The sequence below is a fragment of the Haemaphysalis longicornis genome, unplaced genomic scaffold (genome assembly GCF_048455015.1).
Source record: "Haemaphysalis longicornis isolate Haplotype H1 unplaced genomic scaffold, Haemaphysalis longicornis Haplotype H1 scaffold_8, whole genome shotgun sequence".
Lineage (NCBI taxonomy): Eukaryota > Metazoa > Arthropoda > Arachnida > Ixodida > Ixodidae > Haemaphysalis > Haemaphysalis longicornis.
Window position 1 is genome coordinate 128,287,489 of NW_027526445.1, and position 20,113 is coordinate 128,307,601.

General features: G+C 44.7%; 1 protein-coding gene across 3 annotated transcripts in view; it reads right to left on the reverse strand.

Annotated features, from left to right (window-relative positions):
• Nucleotides 1–5,679: 5,679 nt before the first annotated feature.
• Nucleotides 5,680–20,113, reverse strand: part of LOC144150106 (uncharacterized) — a 210,695-nt gene continuing 196,261 nt past the window's right edge. For 2 of the 3 annotated variants that reach the window (XM_077681920.1, XM_077681921.1), the window contains 2 exons: nt 9,063–9,212; nt 5,680–7,023 (listed from right to left, as the gene is read on the reverse strand). In XM_077681920.1, the coding sequence (XP_077538046.1) occupies nt 6,978–7,023; nt 9,063–9,212 (196 nt within the window). In that variant the 3' untranslated portion in view covers nt 5,680–6,977. Of the gene's footprint in view, nt 7,024–9,048; nt 9,213–20,113 lie in introns of all 3 variants that reach the window. The other variant, XM_077681919.1, reaches the window with a different exon arrangement.

Here is a 20,113-nt window from a genome sequence, read left to right on the forward strand (position 1 = left end):
TTTTGTCTGCGTGTAGTCACGTGTCTCCACTGCATTGTGTGGCATCAATTCGTTTATGATAGAAAAGTTTTCTCTTTTCGAGACAAGCTCACACTTTTACATGCCATCTCCGCCGGAGAGAAAGACAAATGTCGGCGCCCGGTTTAGTATAGAACCCTCTAAACAATTTTGAGTGCAGAAAAGAGCATCAAGTTCACAAACTGGTGCCCTTTCAGCATATGGCAAAAGTGATACTTATTTTACATTAGTGATAACGGGGGTATACCTGGCCTCTTTTGGGCGCCGTTTAGTTCCTAGGATTGTGCGACAGCAGCAAGCGCAACTCTCGACATTTTTCATTGTGAAATATATTCTTAAACGGTGAGTTCACCTTCATAGACGTCTAGCATTTTGTTTTCGTTTCTGCTCCATTCACGCAAGCCATAACTCGAAACCTAACGAAAACCTGTATGTAACGAAAAATAGCAAGCTTCTGTCAACTTTGTTACATCCAGGTTTAACTGTAACCAAAATTAGCTACTTGTTTAGATGTTAGAGGCTTTTAGACGAGACAATTTTATTTCCATTCATTGAGGGTCTCCTGTCCCCGAAAGCAGGAACAACCATAGCCATCTGGAACATTGACCTTATCTGCACTACACCTCACTCCTCACTGGCAGGCAGTACCTATGCCCCCCAGCAAGCCTGCCACCTTTTCTTTTCAGGCTATCAAGGACACTCCACCTTTGATCCCTTTCTAAGACATCACACAGCATTGCTGTGCCCTTAGACAATCCCTCCTAACTCTGCATTCTAACCTACTCCCATCTGGGCACAGCTGGGAATCTATCTAGAAACCAGCTGGTTCTGACTACCATCTTCTCTTGGGCAGCGGCACAGAGTTGTCTGCAACTACTACTGTTTCTCAGATCAAAAATGCATTTCGGCTTTCCTGAAACTTGAATGTCATCATTAATCCGTACAGAGTAAGTGCCTTGCTTCTGTACATGTGTCACCGAAGACCAAGGCAAGCCACCCCCCAATTGAAGCAAAATAACCACTCTCAAGTAATGGTGACTTTACTTCAGCTTTTATCACGAGAATAAGCACAAGTGGATGTAGAAGGTGTCTACGTGTGAGTGTACGTGAGGTAACATGGTGCAGCTGACTGGCCCCGTTGAACAAGCTACATTGTGTGCCAGCAGAAGGCATACGCCTGTTGCCTGCAGTCTGCACTGTTTATGCATGCACAATTAAATAGCCATGCGTAATTCTGTGAGCCTGTTCATTCGATCTGAAATTGACAGTTCGCATTATATAAAGTCAGAAAGTTTAATAATTCATGCAGCACCAATGTTGTACTAATTGTAATGCAAGCGAAATTTATACCGGTTCTGTGTTGAGGCACGAACCCTAATCGAGGCCCCCATAATACCATTTTTGTTTTGTGCTGACAGAACCCGCAACTGGTACATAATTTGTGCCCATGGGCATCAGCGGAATTTGATTGCGGTATTGTCAGATATAGCTGCCAGACAAAAAGTTGGACGGTGCAATTGCATGGTGAATTTCGATTAATTTAAAACATCTTCAGTTATTTCAAAGCCTTCAAACCGAGCTGTATGCCCTTTCTGTGAGGTGGGCCACTGGGAACGCTTCAAGTACATTACTATGTACACAGTCCTAGCTGTAGTCAGCTGGCTGATGTTATTTTGGCTGTTTTCCTCACTCACTCACTCGCAGGATAGTTTTGTGCCCATCAACATTCATAAGACACACAACCGGTATGGTCATAGAAGACATCAGCGGGGCTTTCTTGTCAGAAATGGTACGAATGCATACCTGTAAGCACTCTAGCCCACAGGTGAGTAGCATGCTGGGAGTTGTCTCTTACATTAACTTTGCTGAAAGAATGATAGTACACATTCTAGGTCCTGTAACGGTGTCACGATTACAGTTGCAATATTTTACCTTTTCAAGACGCATCTTAGCTACCAACACTCATAGTTCTTCATGCAATTTTATCAAACAGACGGCATCCCTACTATCGGTCTGTGTTTTCAGGAAGCAGCAGGCCATATTGAACACTACGCTTATTCTTATTAAGATTCACCAGGACTATCCAGCTAGGCTTAATTGCAGTGGCTTTACAACGTCACCGCATAACAATGATAAAAAGTGGGTTAACGAGCTTCAGCTTTTTTCAGTACAGTAAAATCCCATTACAAGACACGTTACTAGAGACACTTGGTTAAAATAGACATTTGAATGAAAACAATTTGATTGGTTTACCGATGTTCGCCTTGTTAGCGACATCGCATAAAAGAGACCTTGGTTACAAGAGAGATGTTTTTCAGGTCTCTTGAGTCTTACTGTAGTAGCAATGCAGACAGTGACCGAGGCCTTCAGATTCAATAATCATTGACTGACTTGCTAGGTGCAAAACAAAAGTCACCAGAAATGTACAATTTTTCAGCATCAACAATGTTACAGGAACATTCACAGCAAATTTGAGACGTTAGCTGTTGCTGGAAAAACAAGTCAACAAATTATGACCTGCAATTTAACCAGCAATATTAGGCAGCCAGTAATACTTTCATTATTTCAGAGGCAAGAAAATGTGAAACCAAGCAGCAGAACTAAGGAACAGCAGAACAAAAGAAAACACTTGCGCTAGCTTACAGCTACCAATTTATTTCAGATACATACTACACTTATACGTAGTACGTGCATACCGTATTTACACGATTGTAAGTCGACTCGAATGTAGGTCGACCCCCACAAAATTGCATCTCTCAAAAAAAAAAAAAAAAATGCAAGCGCCGCCTAGAAAATCGTATCACAAAGAGAAGCTCTACCGTCAACCCACACGGCGTTTCTACCCTACCATCAATGATCGATGCTCCCACAAGAGCCGTGCGCTCGCGGTATGCGTGGTAGATGTTAAAAAAGAAAAGCTTTTGTAAAAGCACCCGGAAGAGCACACCCGGGAAGAGCACACCCGCGGTGAGATGTCAACCATCGAAGCAAGCGGCAGCGGCCACAGCCACGCGATAACAAAACAAACAACATGGCGACTGATGGAAGCGGCCGCGCGCGATTTACTAACCTCCCACCATCGCGTCGGCATTGCGCGGGCAACTTTCTCACGCCAGCGTCGACGCTTCCGCGCGCGCGGCAGCTTCTGCTGCTTTGAAGTTCTACCGTTCTACCTCGGTATGACGCGTGACAAGCGCGGCAGTGGGAGCAGCCTGACGACTTGCCTTAGCCGGCTGGCGCCGCCGATGTTTAGGCTTACCACGGTGGCGGATATTTGATTGGCGCTGTCCCTAACGCCGTTTTGGACCACATTATCAGCTCCTTTCATGCACAAACGTCTTCGTTTGTGCCTTCAGTGATATCTTAAAGAGCGGTTAAAAGCGGTCGCTGGAGCTACGCGCACCTCTTCGCGGCTGGTGGCGCCGCCATGTTGCCGCCGCCGATCGCGTAGCGCGCAGCATGCGGGTGAAATTCGCGGCAGCGTCAGCGCGGCACATTTCCGCGAGCAGAAAACGCCCCATGCGGTTCACACTGTAGACCATAACCACGGGAACGAGGGTGCAAAGCTGTCCCCACCTCGTAGCACCCCCGATTTCTCGTTTCTTTTGCCGCTACTAGCGGTAGACGGTTCGACTTCGATTCTAAGTCGACCCCCCAACATTGGATTGTCAAATTTGAAAAAAAGGGTCGACCTACAATCGTGTAAATACGTACGTGATGTTAGGTAAGCAAATGAAGCAGTTTCTATATCGTAAGAGCCTTAAGTACTGTCCCGATAAGCAGAAGACAAAGAGGATGAAGCTGTGCTTGTGGTGCGTGGCTTGGCTCAGTGCTGTGATGGCCAACGTCTTGTAAATACGTAGATCACTTAACCTCAACCACTATGTTTCGTCTTCTTCGTGTGGCAACCACATTGCAATACCTACCGACAAGGGTTCTTCTTAAGCGCAAGACCACTAGGTCTAGGTGCCCCACCTCTCAAAACTGCTCCTGTCATTCTGTCCAAGTGTGAAGCCTGTCAATCAAGGTAACATAGTAAAAGAATACCACAGGAGCAATACAGAGCACTGCTAGGCATTGCCCAAGCACAATGGGTGTGCTGGGCACAGCTAAGGTCTCTACATAAGCTTTAGGCGCAGTAGCTGCTCTATGTACTGATGAATGCTGTAGCTGCACGGGATGTACAGAGGACAAAAATCCCGGGCCATCTCCACTAACATGAAACCTGGGTAGGGGGGGGAAGCATGCACTGTACAAGTGTATTCTTGGTGCCTTGGCGTTTTCGCCAACAGAGATGAAACCGCTGGGGGATAGAGGTATACAGCTTTGCTGTAAAGGTCTCATGTCTTTGAAGCATGAAGCTCTCTAGCGTGAGGCGTAAACAAATGTCCCGGTGTTTTTTTATAACGTGTTCTGTTCTAGCGAGAGGCGTAAATGAGTTTCCAGGTGTTTTAGTAGCGACTTCATGCGACAACAATTACAACGACGACAATAACAGGAGATGCCAACAGCCCCAGCCCCTAAGGGGTTTCGCCCCTAAAAGTAAAAACAGGTGGTTAGCGTGTATATGATTAAGGTTCATGGCCTAATCTCCTAGTGCCCATGTAACATATTGCCCCTACGACCAAGAAAATAATGAAGTGGCGTGCTTCGTACTCGAGTGCTACCGCTCACATTCACCTTAACGAAACAACATTAAAGCGGCCACGAAGAAAAAATACAAATTTGCTTCATTAAAAAAACAATAATACCAATTTTATTGCAAAGTTCAAAACAAATAATTCACACGTTAAAGGAAACAGATTTAGCAGTGGAAACTCCCCAGCCACTTTCTGGTGAGGTCTCCACGACGTCACAGAATCTTGTTTGTGCTATTAGTGGCCGCTGGCCAAAACCACCACCAAGGCACATAACTGGACAAATTTAGTGGAGCCTCTACACTTCTATTTGATAGTATTCTTTGAATACTAATGTGCAGCTAACACATTGTCTTTAATTTTCTGCTTATTGCGTACTGGATGTTGTCAAACTTTGAGACTTTTTAAATTTCTTGCTTTTCTTCAGTTAAGGGGGAACACTGCTCTTAAAACAGCTTTCTTTAACTGTTACGTAAACTCTGGGAAGCTCGTCAGTCTTGCTGCTTTTTTCCCACTCATTTCAAATATGCCATTATTTTTTGAGTAAGTCAATTAGTCCTTTTTGGAGGAACAATAGGCAAAACAGTGTTAGTCATAAGACTGTAGTCTTCATCTGTTCTAATGCTATGAAACACGGTGAGTGCAATAAGAGAATCGGTTTTTTGATGCACCGCTTGGAACTTATTTTGCAGCACATTAAACTTTGGTGGCACCAGAGCAAGGAATCATTTCGAATGCCCATTTCAAACACCAAAGTTTAATGAGCTGTAAAGATAGTTCCAAGCAGTGAATTAAAAAAACTGAGTCTCCTACTGCACTCACCACGGTTCATAGTATTGGAAAATATAAAGATTACAGTCTTATGACTAACACTGTTTTGCCTATTGTTCCTCCAAAAACAGTTAATTATCTCTAATTATCTCGGTAACTGATTGACTTATGCAATAAATAATGAGATACTTGAAATCAGCAAAAAAAAGCAGCAAGACTGACAAGTTTCCCAGAGTTTACTTAGCAATTAAAAGACATTGTTTTAAGAGCCATGTCCCCCTAAGCAAAACATCCGACTGAAAAAGCTGGAAGGGCCAGAGCAACAAGAAAAAAACGCAAACTGAATAAACAGCCACTGATTACCAAAACAACTGGAGGAGAGCAGTTTTATTGGCATCTGTCAATTTTTCAGGTGTAGCTGCCAAAACACATACTGACATGCCTGAACAGTACATTTACAAAACCAAGTTTTCTCCCAAAAAAGCTTATGATTGAACACATTTCCTCCATTAAAGGGAACCTGTAATACCTTAAGCAGCTTTTCAGAAAATCTACAATTTCCGAAGCAAGAAGAATGTTAAATTCACCCCTGTGCCTGAAACACTGGATTGAAATGTTTACAGCTCTGTAGGAAAGCCATATAAACGATATCTCTTGTTTATTTGCATTCTTGCAGGGCTTTGTTGTCATGCAAAAAGATGTCGCTATTTGGCTTTCTTGCACAGCTTTGACGTCATGCCGAAAAGAAAATATTACGTGTTTGGCTATTGTGAAAAAGTGTTATTGAAGAAAAAAAATCCCGGGCCACCTCCACTAACGTGAAACCTGGGGAGGGGTGAAGCATGCAGTAAGTGTGTTCTTGGCGCCTTGGCGTTTTTGCCAACGGAGATGAAGCCTTGGGTGTAGAGGTATGCAGCTTTGCAGTAAAAGTCTAGTGTCTTTAAAGCACAAGGCATTGTAAAACGAGTGTCCTGGTGTTTTTTTTTAATACGCGTTATGAAGCGTTGCAGTGCAAAGCGCAAATGAGTGTTTCGGTGTTTTTTTAGTGCATCTTACGATCTAGCGCGAGGCGCAAACGAGTATCCCGGTGTTTTAGTACTGTGACTACATGAGACGACTGTTACGACGACGACAGGAGACGCCAACAGCCCGAGCACCTAAGGAGCTTCACCCCTAAAAGGTCTTATTTTGGTTTTTTGAAGCACTGGTAAAAAACTACTAGAAGATTTAGCATTTTGTTTGAAAAGCAAACTTTTGCAGTATGGACTGCGCAAAGAAATCAACGCTATTCACTGGCAACTTTCTACATAGCTGCAAGAAGGTATGGTAGGAAGGATGACTGGCTACTGGGAATCGTTGGGTTAAATTTTCTAGAGTAACCAGAAAGTGCCCTTTTTGTGTAAAATAAAAACAAACAACAGCAGACAGAGCTCTTATTCAGGCCCCCATGCTGCCCATTGATACAAAAGCAGAACTGTGTTCAGTACAGTAATTGTATTAGTGATACCAGTGAAGGTATGCCTTGCTGCTGTATCGAAACTTTTCCGAACATCAGTGAAGATATTCATAACCATACACGAGGCCTTGGCTCCGGTTCCTGCACCAAGTATGAAAAAAAAAAAAAAAAAGAGAGAAACCATTACGCTGCTTGTATTATTGTTTTGCACATGTAATACCCCACAAGGGGCCCTTAAGGGAACAATAAATGATGATGATGATGATGACCTGCGAAGCTTTTGAGCACACCGCATAGAAGTGATACAGAATTTAGGCGAAAGGCACGAGCAAATTTTGTTTCTCTTAAGCATTGACGGTGGTCACCCTTGAAAAAGCTCTGCATCTCAGACACGATATATACACAAAACCGAAGCCATAAATTTACCCATGGTTTAACGTGGTTACAGCAAGTTTGTCAAGCGATAGCCCTGTTTTTACTCTGAGAGCGTGCAGTGAAAGCGCACACAACCGCACCGCAAGTTGAAACAGTAACGCTGCTCGGCGCAGTCACTAGTCTAGGCACGAACATGCAGCAAACTTGGATGCACCTGGCGTCTTCTTGTACCACTTTCTGATGGCACGTGCCCTTACCCTTCCCCCTATCCCCCTCTCCACACCCCTCACCTTGGAATGAACAAGTGATCAGGCAGGCACAACCACATGAGGCTCTGGCTTCACGTTGGCTGAGCTCAAAGGTCTGGTTGACGCTACGAGAAACAAGCTGTTTTCTCTGTTTCGCTGAAGTTATAGTCACAAGGAGAAGACGTAAAAGTTGGCTACAGGTGAACCTTGTTATTATGAGCACTGATATAGCAAATTATAGGATATAGCGGACCAAATACGAACTTTTGTTGGTCACGCTTCACTTCAGTGACACTTATTCTTTTTTATAACGAAACAGAAGCCGTGAGAGCCGGGCACGATATTACCTGGGTGTAACGAAGAAATACCTGCGCAGTGCTGTGAAAAGCCACCAGCTGAAGATCAGATCCTTCTTCAAATAAGTAAGAACGCAGGCCTGTTTTGTCGATTCTGTTATAATTTCTCGTTCCTATGTTCCGGTACATTTAGTTTGAAATGCCACAAAGAGACAGATAAGGATTACACCATTTACAGTTGGTTCGAATCATAGAATAATGCGTTTTTGTACCTAGGATTTTTTGTGAGCCAGAGTACGGATTCATTAAGGCCAATTTTTACCTGTACTGGTACAATGAACATCGGATATAATGAACTAATTTACTGCCATGAAACTACTTTGTTATAATGAGGTTCAACTGTATTATGCATAGCGCCACAATTGCCCATCTCTGAATAAGATGACGCACATAGTGTGACATAGTCGTGCTCGTGCCAAGATGGCTGACGCCCTTTAAAATAATCACCTCATCCGTCAGGGTTTCTTTCATCATTTTGCCGTCACATAACAATAAGCTTCACTCACAACACCCGGTAGATGACAACATGGAGTAGGATGTTCACCGTCCCCACAAAATTGTGCTACTATGTGTACAATCATGCACAAATGAAATGAAAACGTGAAAATATGAACCAGAACACGCAAAAGCAAGGAATATGGATAGTGGAGATAAAATAGTGGCTCATTAGTGGTACATTTGATTGATTGTAGGGTTTAACGCGCCGACGCAACGCAGGCGATGAGGCGCGCCGTAGTGGAGGGCTCCGGATTAATTTTGACCACCTGGGGATCTTTAACGTGCGCCGAAATCTCGTACACACGGGTGTTTTTGCTTTTCACCTCCATCAGAAAAGCGGCCGCCGCGGCCGGGAATCGAACCCGCGACCTCGTGCTCAGTAGCGCAACGCCTTAGCTACTGAGCCACCGCGGCACATATTAGTGGTACATTTATAAAGCCACAATTTCAATGTTTGTTCCTGCAGTAAAGCTGCAAGACAATTTCACTTGCATGGAAAGAAATTGCGCTACTTGTGTGTTCTTGTTCATATTTTCGTGTTTGCGTTTAATTTATCCATGACTTGCGTTTGCGTTTAATTTATCCATTTAATTTATCCAGGCACGAGTTTCTTATTGCATCAATCCAGGCTTCAAAGCGCCATATAAAAGAAGCAAATGCCTTAAATGTTGCATCCAAGGTGAATTTACTGGCTCCACCTCACCCTCCAGAAGACACAGCATCAGCCTGGGCCTCCTTGTACAGGAAGTCTGCCAGCAGCTGGTTTCTGCAGTAGCTCGGGTGGACGCCATCCCTCGAGAAGCCGCTGGGCCACCCACTCACCGGGCCATCCAAGAAAGTCAACCCACGCTCCCTGCATGAGTCAAGCCCTTCTTTGTATTGCCCCTGTAGGCACCGTGGACAAATGCTTCTCTTGAGGAAGGCATACAACACCTTCTGCAGTACGATGATAAATTCTTCTCAGATGTGGTTAGTGATGGCTGAATAGGGACCAGGCGGCCGTTGTATGGCACCACCGTCACTTCAGTGGAATGCCGGTGGTGGTCAGTGCAGCATAGCTGTGCATGGCTTTCTGTCGTTCTGCTGCGGTGCGGCTTGCAAAGCATGGATAACCACTCTGAGTTTTTTCAGATCGGTAAATCATGAAAGTAGAGGCGACCTTTACGAGGCACGCCATGTGCGTGATTTACGCCTTGTAGAAGAAGTAGAACTTCTGGGAATTCTGGCAGCCACCCGGCAAATTTATGACCATTCCGCCCATCTTAGCGTGAAGAAATTTCGCATTATCACGGATTCTTATGTTGCTGTCCGAGAATTGAACCGTCCATTTTTCCCAAACATCACAGCAGCAAATATCCTGACCACGATACGAGACCTACAAATTGAAGGATTCAAAATTCGCATTGTTTGGACTCCGGGACATACTTCCAGCGCACAAGGCAACCGCATGGCTCACGACGCAGCCAGGGAGAGGCTACTATCACCTCCCACGGTGCCCGCCACGCCCGTCCCCTCTCTCCAAGCAGATTGGCAACTCCGGCTACGTCTCCTCAAAAAAGAAAGCAGTAAGCGTTTGCAAGCTGAAACTCCGGTTGGCATCCTTGCGCCTCTCAAGCCCTTTTCACGTTCGGGCGAGGTATTTGCCAATAAAGTGTATGCAAATGCAGCGTACACACCACACATTGTACATAAGTGGTCAGCCCCGGCAGGCTCTCAACTGCACCGATGCCCCCACTGCAATAGTAATGCCATACCAAATCTATTCCACTTAATTTGGGTCTGTCCTATATTCGCCCGTAACCGCCGTCAACTGCTAACTGTGGGTCCTGCACCCACGACTGAACTGGAGCACGTTAGTCGTGTCCGTGAAGACCCCGATACTCTAGAAATAATTACCCAGTACGCGCTTGAAAACGGTCTGTACAAGCTGGTATAGCGGTCTGACAGACTTTCCCGGACTGGCCATTCCCATCCACGACCAATGTCAACAGTGCAAACTGTGCATTTTGGTGCCACTGACAGAGTGAAATGTGCATCTTGTGAATAGGACCTTAAAACTAGAAGTGTGTACACTGTGTGAATTGTGATGAATTGTGACCTCTCCCTTTCTGCTCCCCCTCCGCCATCCTCACTTCCCCACAGGGCCTCATGGCCTCTCGTCCTTAATAAAGTATTTCACTCACTCACTCGCCCGTACTCAGCAATTACAAATAGCAGACGACGCTCAGTGTGCCAAGCTGGAAGTGAAAGTCCGTTCCTTCGTGCAATTTTTTCATGCCTGCATGCAGTTTGGCGTATCGAGGAATATAGTGCAGCTCGATGCTCCCGCAAAGCCGGTGTGTGCAACCGATCCAGGAATGCTGCGGCGCTGGCCTTTGGCAGTTGATGACGAAACAGCGTTGTGCACAAGCGAAAGACAAAGTTGGGGGATGCCATCTAAGATTTACCTCAAAACAGAAGTTGTGATGGATGACGCTTCCGTAACTGCATTAAAACTACGGTAGAAACGTGCTTAATTTCACAAAAATGCGCTTACTACAGCCATGGGGAATCCTTTACAGAATCAATACCGCATGATAGTAGAACGTCACTGCTTGTCCTGGAAAAGCATTGCTTTACAAGAATTGCAATTGTTGTTGACTAGTTGGTCAATCTTTTTTCACAAACCAATTCCTGGGGGGCTGAAGGACGAGAGACGGGAGGGTGCTGAAAATTTGTACCCAGTTTCACAATTGAATGCTGCAGTTGGTTTAGAAGCTGCCACCTACGCTTGAAAAATCGTGCACTCTTCCGTCTTATGAGGATGATGGTTTATCACGAAACTTTCTTGTGTGGGTTTCTTTGGTTGCCTTCTGGATTTAAACTTTGACTAGTTGAGCTTTGAATTTGACCAGCACACCATTTCGTGTTTTGATCGCAGCGTCAAAGTCCTTCAATGCTTCTCTGGTCATGAAACTCCCGGCCAAGTTTCGTACGGGGACAAAGGCTACTGCGAGTGGCACCACCGCAGATAAGAGGGCATCGGGCGGCCGCCGCTGCTCTATAGCCAGACCGGCAGGCAGGAACGCAGTAGCAGCATGCCCGTTCGCACCAATTTTTGTCACCACTCCCAAAATGATAAGTCCATTTGAGCGGCCCATGACACGTAAAGTGAAAGCGCACGGCTGATAAGGCAGCGAGCGTCTGTTTTATCTTACTCCGTGGTTCATTTCTTAACGCGCTCTGACCACTCCCCCAGCTGCCCTTCGATCAACACGAGCGCCGCGGCGCGGCAGCGCACGAAGCTCTTGCATAGTGTGACGGCGAAATTTCATGACCAGAAAGGCATTGAAGGACTCTGGCAGAGTCTTTGACTTTGAGTATTTCCCATTCGATTTCGCATGAAGAAAGCTTTGCGTTCAACCATCATCGTTGTTAAACAGAGGGCTGGATGATTTTGCTGTTTAAGTTTACACTTGCATGCACCTTTTTCTGAATCCTAACTGCTTCCAGCATGTTGGAAATGCACCTGTGCTGGAGGACCCGGGCTGATGCACCCATATTTGAGACAACTAGTCGCGCGTTTTAGGTTTCTTCGCAAAGTATTACACGATTTTTTTACGTACTCGGTAAAAGCATTAAAAAACACAGGCTGAGGTTAACACTGTCACATGTTTTAAATGTCGGTGCCAGCCTTTATTCCACGCAGGTGGTAAAATGGGAAGGGGAGGGGGGATGGTTTGTAGCTTGAGCTTCTGGGGTGGTCGAACATTGGCTCTTGATAAAATGACTGCTCCAAACGTGGGAGTTTCGCTTCGGCTCTCAGGCTCCCATGCTGTCACAGTATCACTCACCAAAACTGAAGGCACAAAGCTCACGGTTACAGAAAGAAAGTGTAAATTGCCATGACATTTCCACGGCCCCACAGTAATCGATTTTGCACATAAGTGCCTTTCTCTTCAAAGCACATGTATTAAAGTATCCCAGCGGTAAGGCTGGCGTGGAAACCGTAGTCATTGAAACCAGTGAAGATCATTCAAAGTGGTCAAAATGAATACTAATATTAATAGTTTCATTCCTACTCAGTCCACGCAGAGCCACTCAGCCCACACAGCACTGCAAAAAGCGCTCATGTCGATGTAGCCCATTCCCAAACTTAGAAGCGTCAAATAAGTTTTTGTAGCCATTAGTGCATTTAAGAAGAAATTAATACTAATAGTAATAGTAGTTTTATTCGTACTCCGAACGGGCGGAGCCAAGCGTAGATAGCTGCAAAAAGTGCTCGTCATTCTAGACACGATGGTAGAAGCGTCTGACAAGTTTACGTAGCCGTTATTGCATCTAAAAACCCAACACATCTGTCTAGACTTCATTTCACCGCACATATCCGCTCACAACACCACCAGAACATTCAAAGCACCGAAAGAAACACGGCAAAAACAACGGGAGGCTGCATAGTCCAATGCACCAGCTCATTCCACTAGCGAGGGGAGCGCCGAGTGGTGGCTCTACCCATCCAGCTGCCCAGTCCCTATAAGTGGGATTTATGGCAAACCTGTGCAGCAACAGCGTAAGGTGTCACCAAATGAATCGCTATGCTCCGAGTAATCGCATCACACTGGTAACATGTCTTTTCGTGTAACTTTGGGCTTGCATTGCTACATTTCAGCACTTGTACACAACAAGGCTCACTGCAAGGAACTTTACTGAAAAAGATGGTGCAAGGCCGAGAAAGAGAATAGAAATCTGACAGATGTGGTTGCTTCGCCTTTTAAGTTGGCAAGCACGTGTGGCATGGGGTCCTGCACACCATTCAGTGGTATGAGTACCACCAATTGTGCATTCAGCACCACGAGGCCACACCATGCGGGAACCTGTAAGTCTGAAATCTCCTATTCGAACATAATGCTAGCTTTACGATAATGCTATGCCAATTGAACGTGCTGTGCCATGGCCCCACGTCAACACTGCCCGGTTTCTAGTGCAAAAGCAGAGCAAGTGCGAGCTTTTAGTGCTCTCGAAGACAAGTGAGAGATTTGTCACTCTCAAGCACGGATGTCCATGCAGCGGTTAAAACGAGCCCTGCTAGGTTTTTTATAATGCTGCAACTGATCCTCTGGGGTCTCCAGACTGCACGCCCAGCAATGTCTGATAAAAAACATTCCAGGCCTGTTTTGACGCTAATTTCCCAAACTGGTGTGAAATATGTGGGAAAAGTTGGCGCCCCTCTCCCCTTTGTTTTGAACTGGCCGCATTGGGTGGTCTTAGTTTAGCATCCCTAGAGCAGTAGCTGTCCTGTTGGTTCCACGGCTGAACAGTAAAACAACTGTGCAGCTCTGCGTTGCCAGTCTATTGGAGGACATCACTAAGAAGAGCTTTGCTTGAGACAGGGGTATTTAGTTTTCTATGCAGTAGTACAAAAAATTAAGAAAGGTGCAAAGGGCAACAAAGGCAACATTTTATCCTTTTCAACATTGGTGGCACTCAACGCATTTTAAAAATGGTTTCAAGAGATGTCTGAAGCTGAACAATTTATAACCCAACGCTTTGGAATGCCAATGAAAAGTGCGTCAGGACTGCTTTAGTTCAGTCACATGGCATTCGACCACACCGGACTTGGAGCTGAAGTTACATGCTGTGCGAGATTGGTCTGCACTCAGTGGCTAAGGCGCTGTGCTGCTGAGCACGAGGTCACGGGTTCAATTCCCGGGCCACGGCGGCCGCTTTTCTGATGGAGACGAAAAGCAAAAATGCCCATGTGCATGAGATTTTGGTGCGCATTAAAGATCTCCAGGTGGTCAAAATTAATCCAGAGCCCTCCACTACGGTGCGCCTCTTCGCCTGCGTTGCATCGGCGCGTTAAAACCCTACAATCAATTAATCAATCGAGATTGGTCTGCCGCATTTAAACGAGCATTTCAGCTTGACTCAAAAAGGTATCTGTACTCGGTTACAACTTAAGACCGGCAAAAGAAGTTGCCCCTACACCTCTGCTACTGTAAGCGTTTTTAAAGCACACCATAAAAGCACCGGCAAAAGCAAGAACAAGCAAACTTATAATGTTTCTGCAAGTGTAAAATTTTTAATATCCAGTGCTGTTCCACAGATATTGTTTACAAAAACATAAATGTCGTAAAATTTTCCATTTCCACTCAAATCCTTACATGTCAATTATGAAATAGCATTTAAAATAAGAAAAAAAAAACAACGAAGTTGAGTTTGCTGTCTTACAGCTCAGATCTTGTAGTTTGCACACAAAAACATTGCTGACAAGCTTTGTGATTAGGGATTTTTAGCACATTATGACCATGTTGCGTCCCGGGCCATATTTTCTTCACACATTTTCTACCATGTCAATCTCCAACGTAGATGTCTGGCACGAGGTCAATTTTTTAGTGGAGCATGATTATAAGCTGTTCCTCCTATAGCTGCGTTTGTTACTGTTCCTTTCTCTCTACCTTTTTCATCACATTTGTGGCCTGAAGTGCGTTCAACTTGTTCAATAGACTCATCAACACTGAATCATCATTACGAGAACTGCAGCGGCGCTGCTTCTTGTCACCATGTTGAACATATGCTCCTGAACTCGCACATGAAGCTGCTAGAAATGCACCCGCGGGTTGGCGTGACAGAAACTTACCACGCGACACATGAATACATCCGCGTCAGCTTTTGAAAGGTGACAGGCGTCAAACTGACAACACCTTTGCAGAAAAGGTCCGGCAGTAAAAACCGCAGACACTGGACTGTGGAGCATGACAGCTTCACTTTGTACATGCTGAAGAAAATTCAGCACAACCGCTTGTGGGGCAACAAGCCTCCCACTGTACAGGAAATAGCTGACGAAATCAGCAGGAGTGAGCATCTTTTCAGCCTTCAAATGGGGGACTACCCATACCTTCCTGCATGGCATTAGCTTCATCTTCAAGAAGCGCAAATGAGATGTGATGGTGATTGTGTTTTAGGATGTGCTGACTACATGCCACGCAAACTGATGTGATATTGCTGAGTTGAGGCCGCATTGAAAGCTACTGCACTTGTATGTTGAATACACCTCGATGAAGGCTCGGATGGACGAAACATTAAGATCGTCTCTACGTGGTTCAACGACGGCAGCGCGGCTGATAGCCATCCACATCCACAGTGAGGATGGCTTTGCTGACGACTGTCCGTTCATCTTCCGGGCGAAGAAGTTGGAAGACTATCACTAGGAAATCGACAACGAGCATTTTGAGGCTCGCTTCAACTTTGTCGGCCTCACCAATCTGCCCCAGGGAAATTTTGCCATCATGGGCAACACGTCCTACCCTTCTAGGTGCTTGGAGACTTCCCCAACCATGTCCTCCTGCAAGTCTAAAATACGAGCTTGGCTTAAATCTGACTCAACAATGACAAAGAAGTTACTTCTCGATCTGATGTGGCACCAACGAAAGACCAGTTTGTGACGCGCAGTGTTGACATTGCACCTAAAAAGACTGGGTGCATTATTCTGAAGTTGCCACACTCCCTGGTTTAACCTTATCAAGATTACCTGGGCCCGTATGAAAAGTGAAGTGCCAAGGCTAAACATAGACTTCAGCACAGCCAGCGTGCAGAAGCTGTTCATCACAGCGGCTGAGAAAGAGCCTTGAAAGAGTAGCTGAAAAGTTTTTCACGAGAGAGTTGTGCCAGGGCTGTACAGCATGTCATCAGCATTGAGGACATTGAGGACAGACATGAAGACACTGCCGGCTTTGGCAATCATGGGGAGCCAATTGTCATCAGCCTTGGTGAAGAGGGCAACGATAGCGACCGGGTGAATCAGATAATGGTGCCTTGGACAACCTCTCTGGCATCGAACCACGGGAGTGAAGCTCATCATGCTGCAGTCTTCAGCCAAGAGTTATCTCCAAACGACACTTCTAAGAGCCTCCCAAATGGTGAATAGCGGTTTGCCCAACAAATTCGCCAATCGCTGTATATTATCCCTATGCTATTATGGCCTCATACAGGCAAAATTCAACAGAAAGTTTTGTCCCTCACCACTCAAGAAAAAAACTGCCAAATCTCATCTACACGTGCATAAAATAACAATTAGTTACACCTTCCGGAATTGAACTTATGGATGTGACTTGCTTGCACCAGCTTGATGCCGACCACAAGTTCTGGCTGCCTCCTGGTATTCAGCAAAGCCACACGATGATGTTTCACTGACTACGGCCTGGCGAAGCCTTTACCAGTCACTACCAGCACCTCAATGGCTCGGCAAGAGACCTCAGTTATAAAAACATGCCATGTACCAGAGACTATTCCGCATGTTCCCTGCAGCTGTCTGTGCTACACACATCCACGAAACCAATTAGGCAGATCATTGGCTTGTTTGGACTGTCAGGCTCTGTCTGAAGATGTACTACTGGGTCCCCAGCCAGACACGCAACATGCCCACAAGGCATTCAAAGCAAATGCTGACATTTCTACATAGTAGCAGTGGCCTGGCGGCGAAACTGTAGTTGAGAGCCAACTTGATGAACTATTACACATGAACTGTATAGGCATAGGCATCTTTTGTTTATAGCCATTCTTTCATTTTCCCACCATTTTCATCTTTCTCATCCTCCATCCACGCTGTTTCTTCCCTTTCCCCTTCCCTCCCACAGAATTTATTTATTTATTTATTTTAGTTCACAGACCCTCATGTTTTCACTCATTCATATGGCGTAACATGCTAAGCGCTATGGCTTGGCTAACCTCGCTTTTACCATTAAATGCATTCTCTCTCTCTCTCTGGCCAGAGGTGATACCATCAGGCCAACCTTTCTGTGTTTTTGGGGGGGGCCCTTAGGGGCTGGGGCTGTCGGCGTCTCCTGTCGTTATCGCAATCGTCGTCTCATGTAGTCACAGTACTAAAACGCCGGGGCACTCGTTTACGCCTTGCGCTGGAGCGCTTCGCAACACGTATTAAAAAAACACTGGGACACTCATTTATGCCTCGCGCTAGACAGCCCCGTGCTTCAAATACAAGAGGCTTTTACAGCAAAGCTGTATACCTCTACCCCCAAACGGTGCCATCTCCGTAGGCAAAAACGCCAAGGCACCAAGAATACACTTATACACTGCACGCTTCGCCCCTCCCCAGGTTTCCCATTAGTGGAGATGGCCCAGGATTTTGTTCCTTTCAATAAAAGTTCTCTCTTTCTTGTAAACGTGTCTAAGCAGCTGTTTACGCAGCAACCTTTTTTTTTTTTTTTCATGAAGTGTAGCGCTGCGAGACACGATTTTGACATGCAGGTACCCCCGCACTCAATATTACCTGCAACACTCGGTTTGTATTTAGGACATAATATCATCAAAACAGTTGCTTTTGTCAAAAAAAGGTGGTAGGAGGTTTGATGCATTAGGACACAATGCACTTCACGTGTACTTGATTTTCACCCCGGGGCACAGAACGGACATCCTCTGAATATAACTGTAAGAATGAGCATCGCAGGTAATCTTAAAGGAGCCATGAAGAGAAAATACAACTTCGTTTCATTTGAAAGAACTAGGATTCAGTATCTTACTCAGCTCCATTACAGCCACAAAAGATGTTTTTTTAACGAAAAAAAGCAAGAAGTATTTAAAAACTTTCAAATTTTGCGCCACAGTGACGTGTTATGAGCAAGAATGACATCATTCGGGCCAACAATAAAACATAATTTTCAGTGCGCTAACTGCACATTAGCACTCAAGTGATGCTGTCAAATGGAACTAGAGGTCCCATTCCAGACGTCCAGTCACGTGTCGTCGCGACAGGTCATTTAGGCGGCCACCAATCGCACAAACAAGGTTATGTGACGTCATAGAAAAGTTGCGGGAAAGTGGGTAGGGGGTCGCGACTGTTTCACACATTTTCTTTCATATCTCCGTTATTTGTTCGAAGATTGCGATGATATTGGTATCATTGTTATCGGGACTAGGGAGTCTTTCTAATAAAACCAACTTGTATTTTGCTTCATGGCTCCTTTAAGTGTGGGTGTATGTAAAAACTTCATCCTGTAAACTTTAAAGTTCACCGGTGTGGGGGAAAAAGACTCTAAACCATGACAAGGCGGGATTAGAACAAGCACAGTTGTTAAACGATACCAATGTGACTGAAACAGCGTTAAAGCAATACACATGTACGAAACAATAACTAATAATGCAAAGTGAAACAAATTGGCGCTCACTAAGAAAGCAAAAGCCAATTTGGTACTTTTCCCATCAATATAAAAGCAGCATTTTTTGTTTTGTTTTTGTGCAATATTGTACAAAGTAGACCCTATGATACTTATACCCACTTTCGATGGACGTGGCTTTTTTGCATGCATTACCACACCCAAGACTATTTCATGTCATTGGTAATATACGTCATCATAATTTAAAATGAATCTCCTCATCAAACTGGCTACTGGAAATCAAAGACTATTTGATGTCAATGGTAATATATATCATCATAATTTAAAATGACTCTCATCAAATTGGCTACTAGAAATCAATATAAGGGGTAGGGGAATTATCGAAACTTTTGAATATTGAAGTGAATAACGCGCTATTCAATTTAGCTTCGAGTCGAATAGCACTATTGGAAAATTTGGAATAAATTTTCAAAGTATTTCAAAGCTCGAAAACATACACCAACGTTCTCCGCTAGCAGTGATGGGCTTTCCCGCATCTCTTAGGTGACGTGCGGCCAAGCACGGCAAGAGGAAGACCAACTCCGCCCTCGTGATTCTTCTCTTTTCGCATCCTGATAATGTGATCGCACTCAAATTACCGTGATCAACACTTTTTAGATAAGAAAGCCCAGCTATGTACTAACATAGACCTCGAGTCCCCAGTATTATGGTCAAATGATGCCCAAAATTGACTTTTTTTTATTTCTGCATGGAACATAATAAAAATGATGGACTTGTCCAGCGTCACGCTTTTAAACACCAAGGGAAACCTTTCTTCACAAGAAAGTGTTGACAATGCGGCACTCCCCAATCTAATTTGTCCCACCTGTTGACTTGTGCCGATTTTGGTCCCAACTCTATCTATACGTTTCCATTAAACGTAAAAAGCCCTTCACGATATACATATTTGAGATTCTTGAGCGTTGGTGTGGGAAAATTAGTGGGCACGAGTTCTTTTTAAGAATAAAATTTATGCGTTGTTAGTACTGGGAAAGGGACCCCCGCAAACAAGTGCAAAGCGGGGATGATACAACCGCGCTGTAGAGGCATGCAGAGGAAGGTTTAAAAATCATGTAAATTTTTCGTGCCTTGCGCTACATGAGCTGACATGAACGCATGTACACGGAACTGCTGCTCACACCTTGTTTTCAAGAGAAATGTGTTAATTACACCAAGGAACACTTGTGGTTGAGGTCACCACATGAGATGAAAGCTGCGCCCATAAAAACTACAACAAGCTAAATGCAGCAGGATAGCTTTTATGCCATGAAAAAACTTTGCAGAACATTTTAAACAAGCCTATTATTTTTCTACAGGCATCTTTCTACAGTTATTTTTTCTACAGCATTTTTCTACAGTTATTTTTCTACAAGCTTGAAGTAGCTGCTTCAGCTAGCTACCGAAGCACACTTGAGAAACTGTAAATCCCAGTTTTCTTTATTGTAAATCCCTAAATATTCATTTCGCACCAAAATATTTGCTTCGATTCGCAACTGTTCGAACAAAATCATTTCACTTCGTATTTATTTTGAAACAAAAGACCACTGTTCGCACACCCACAAAAATAATGTTGCATTCCCAGTGCAAACATCAAGCATGAGTA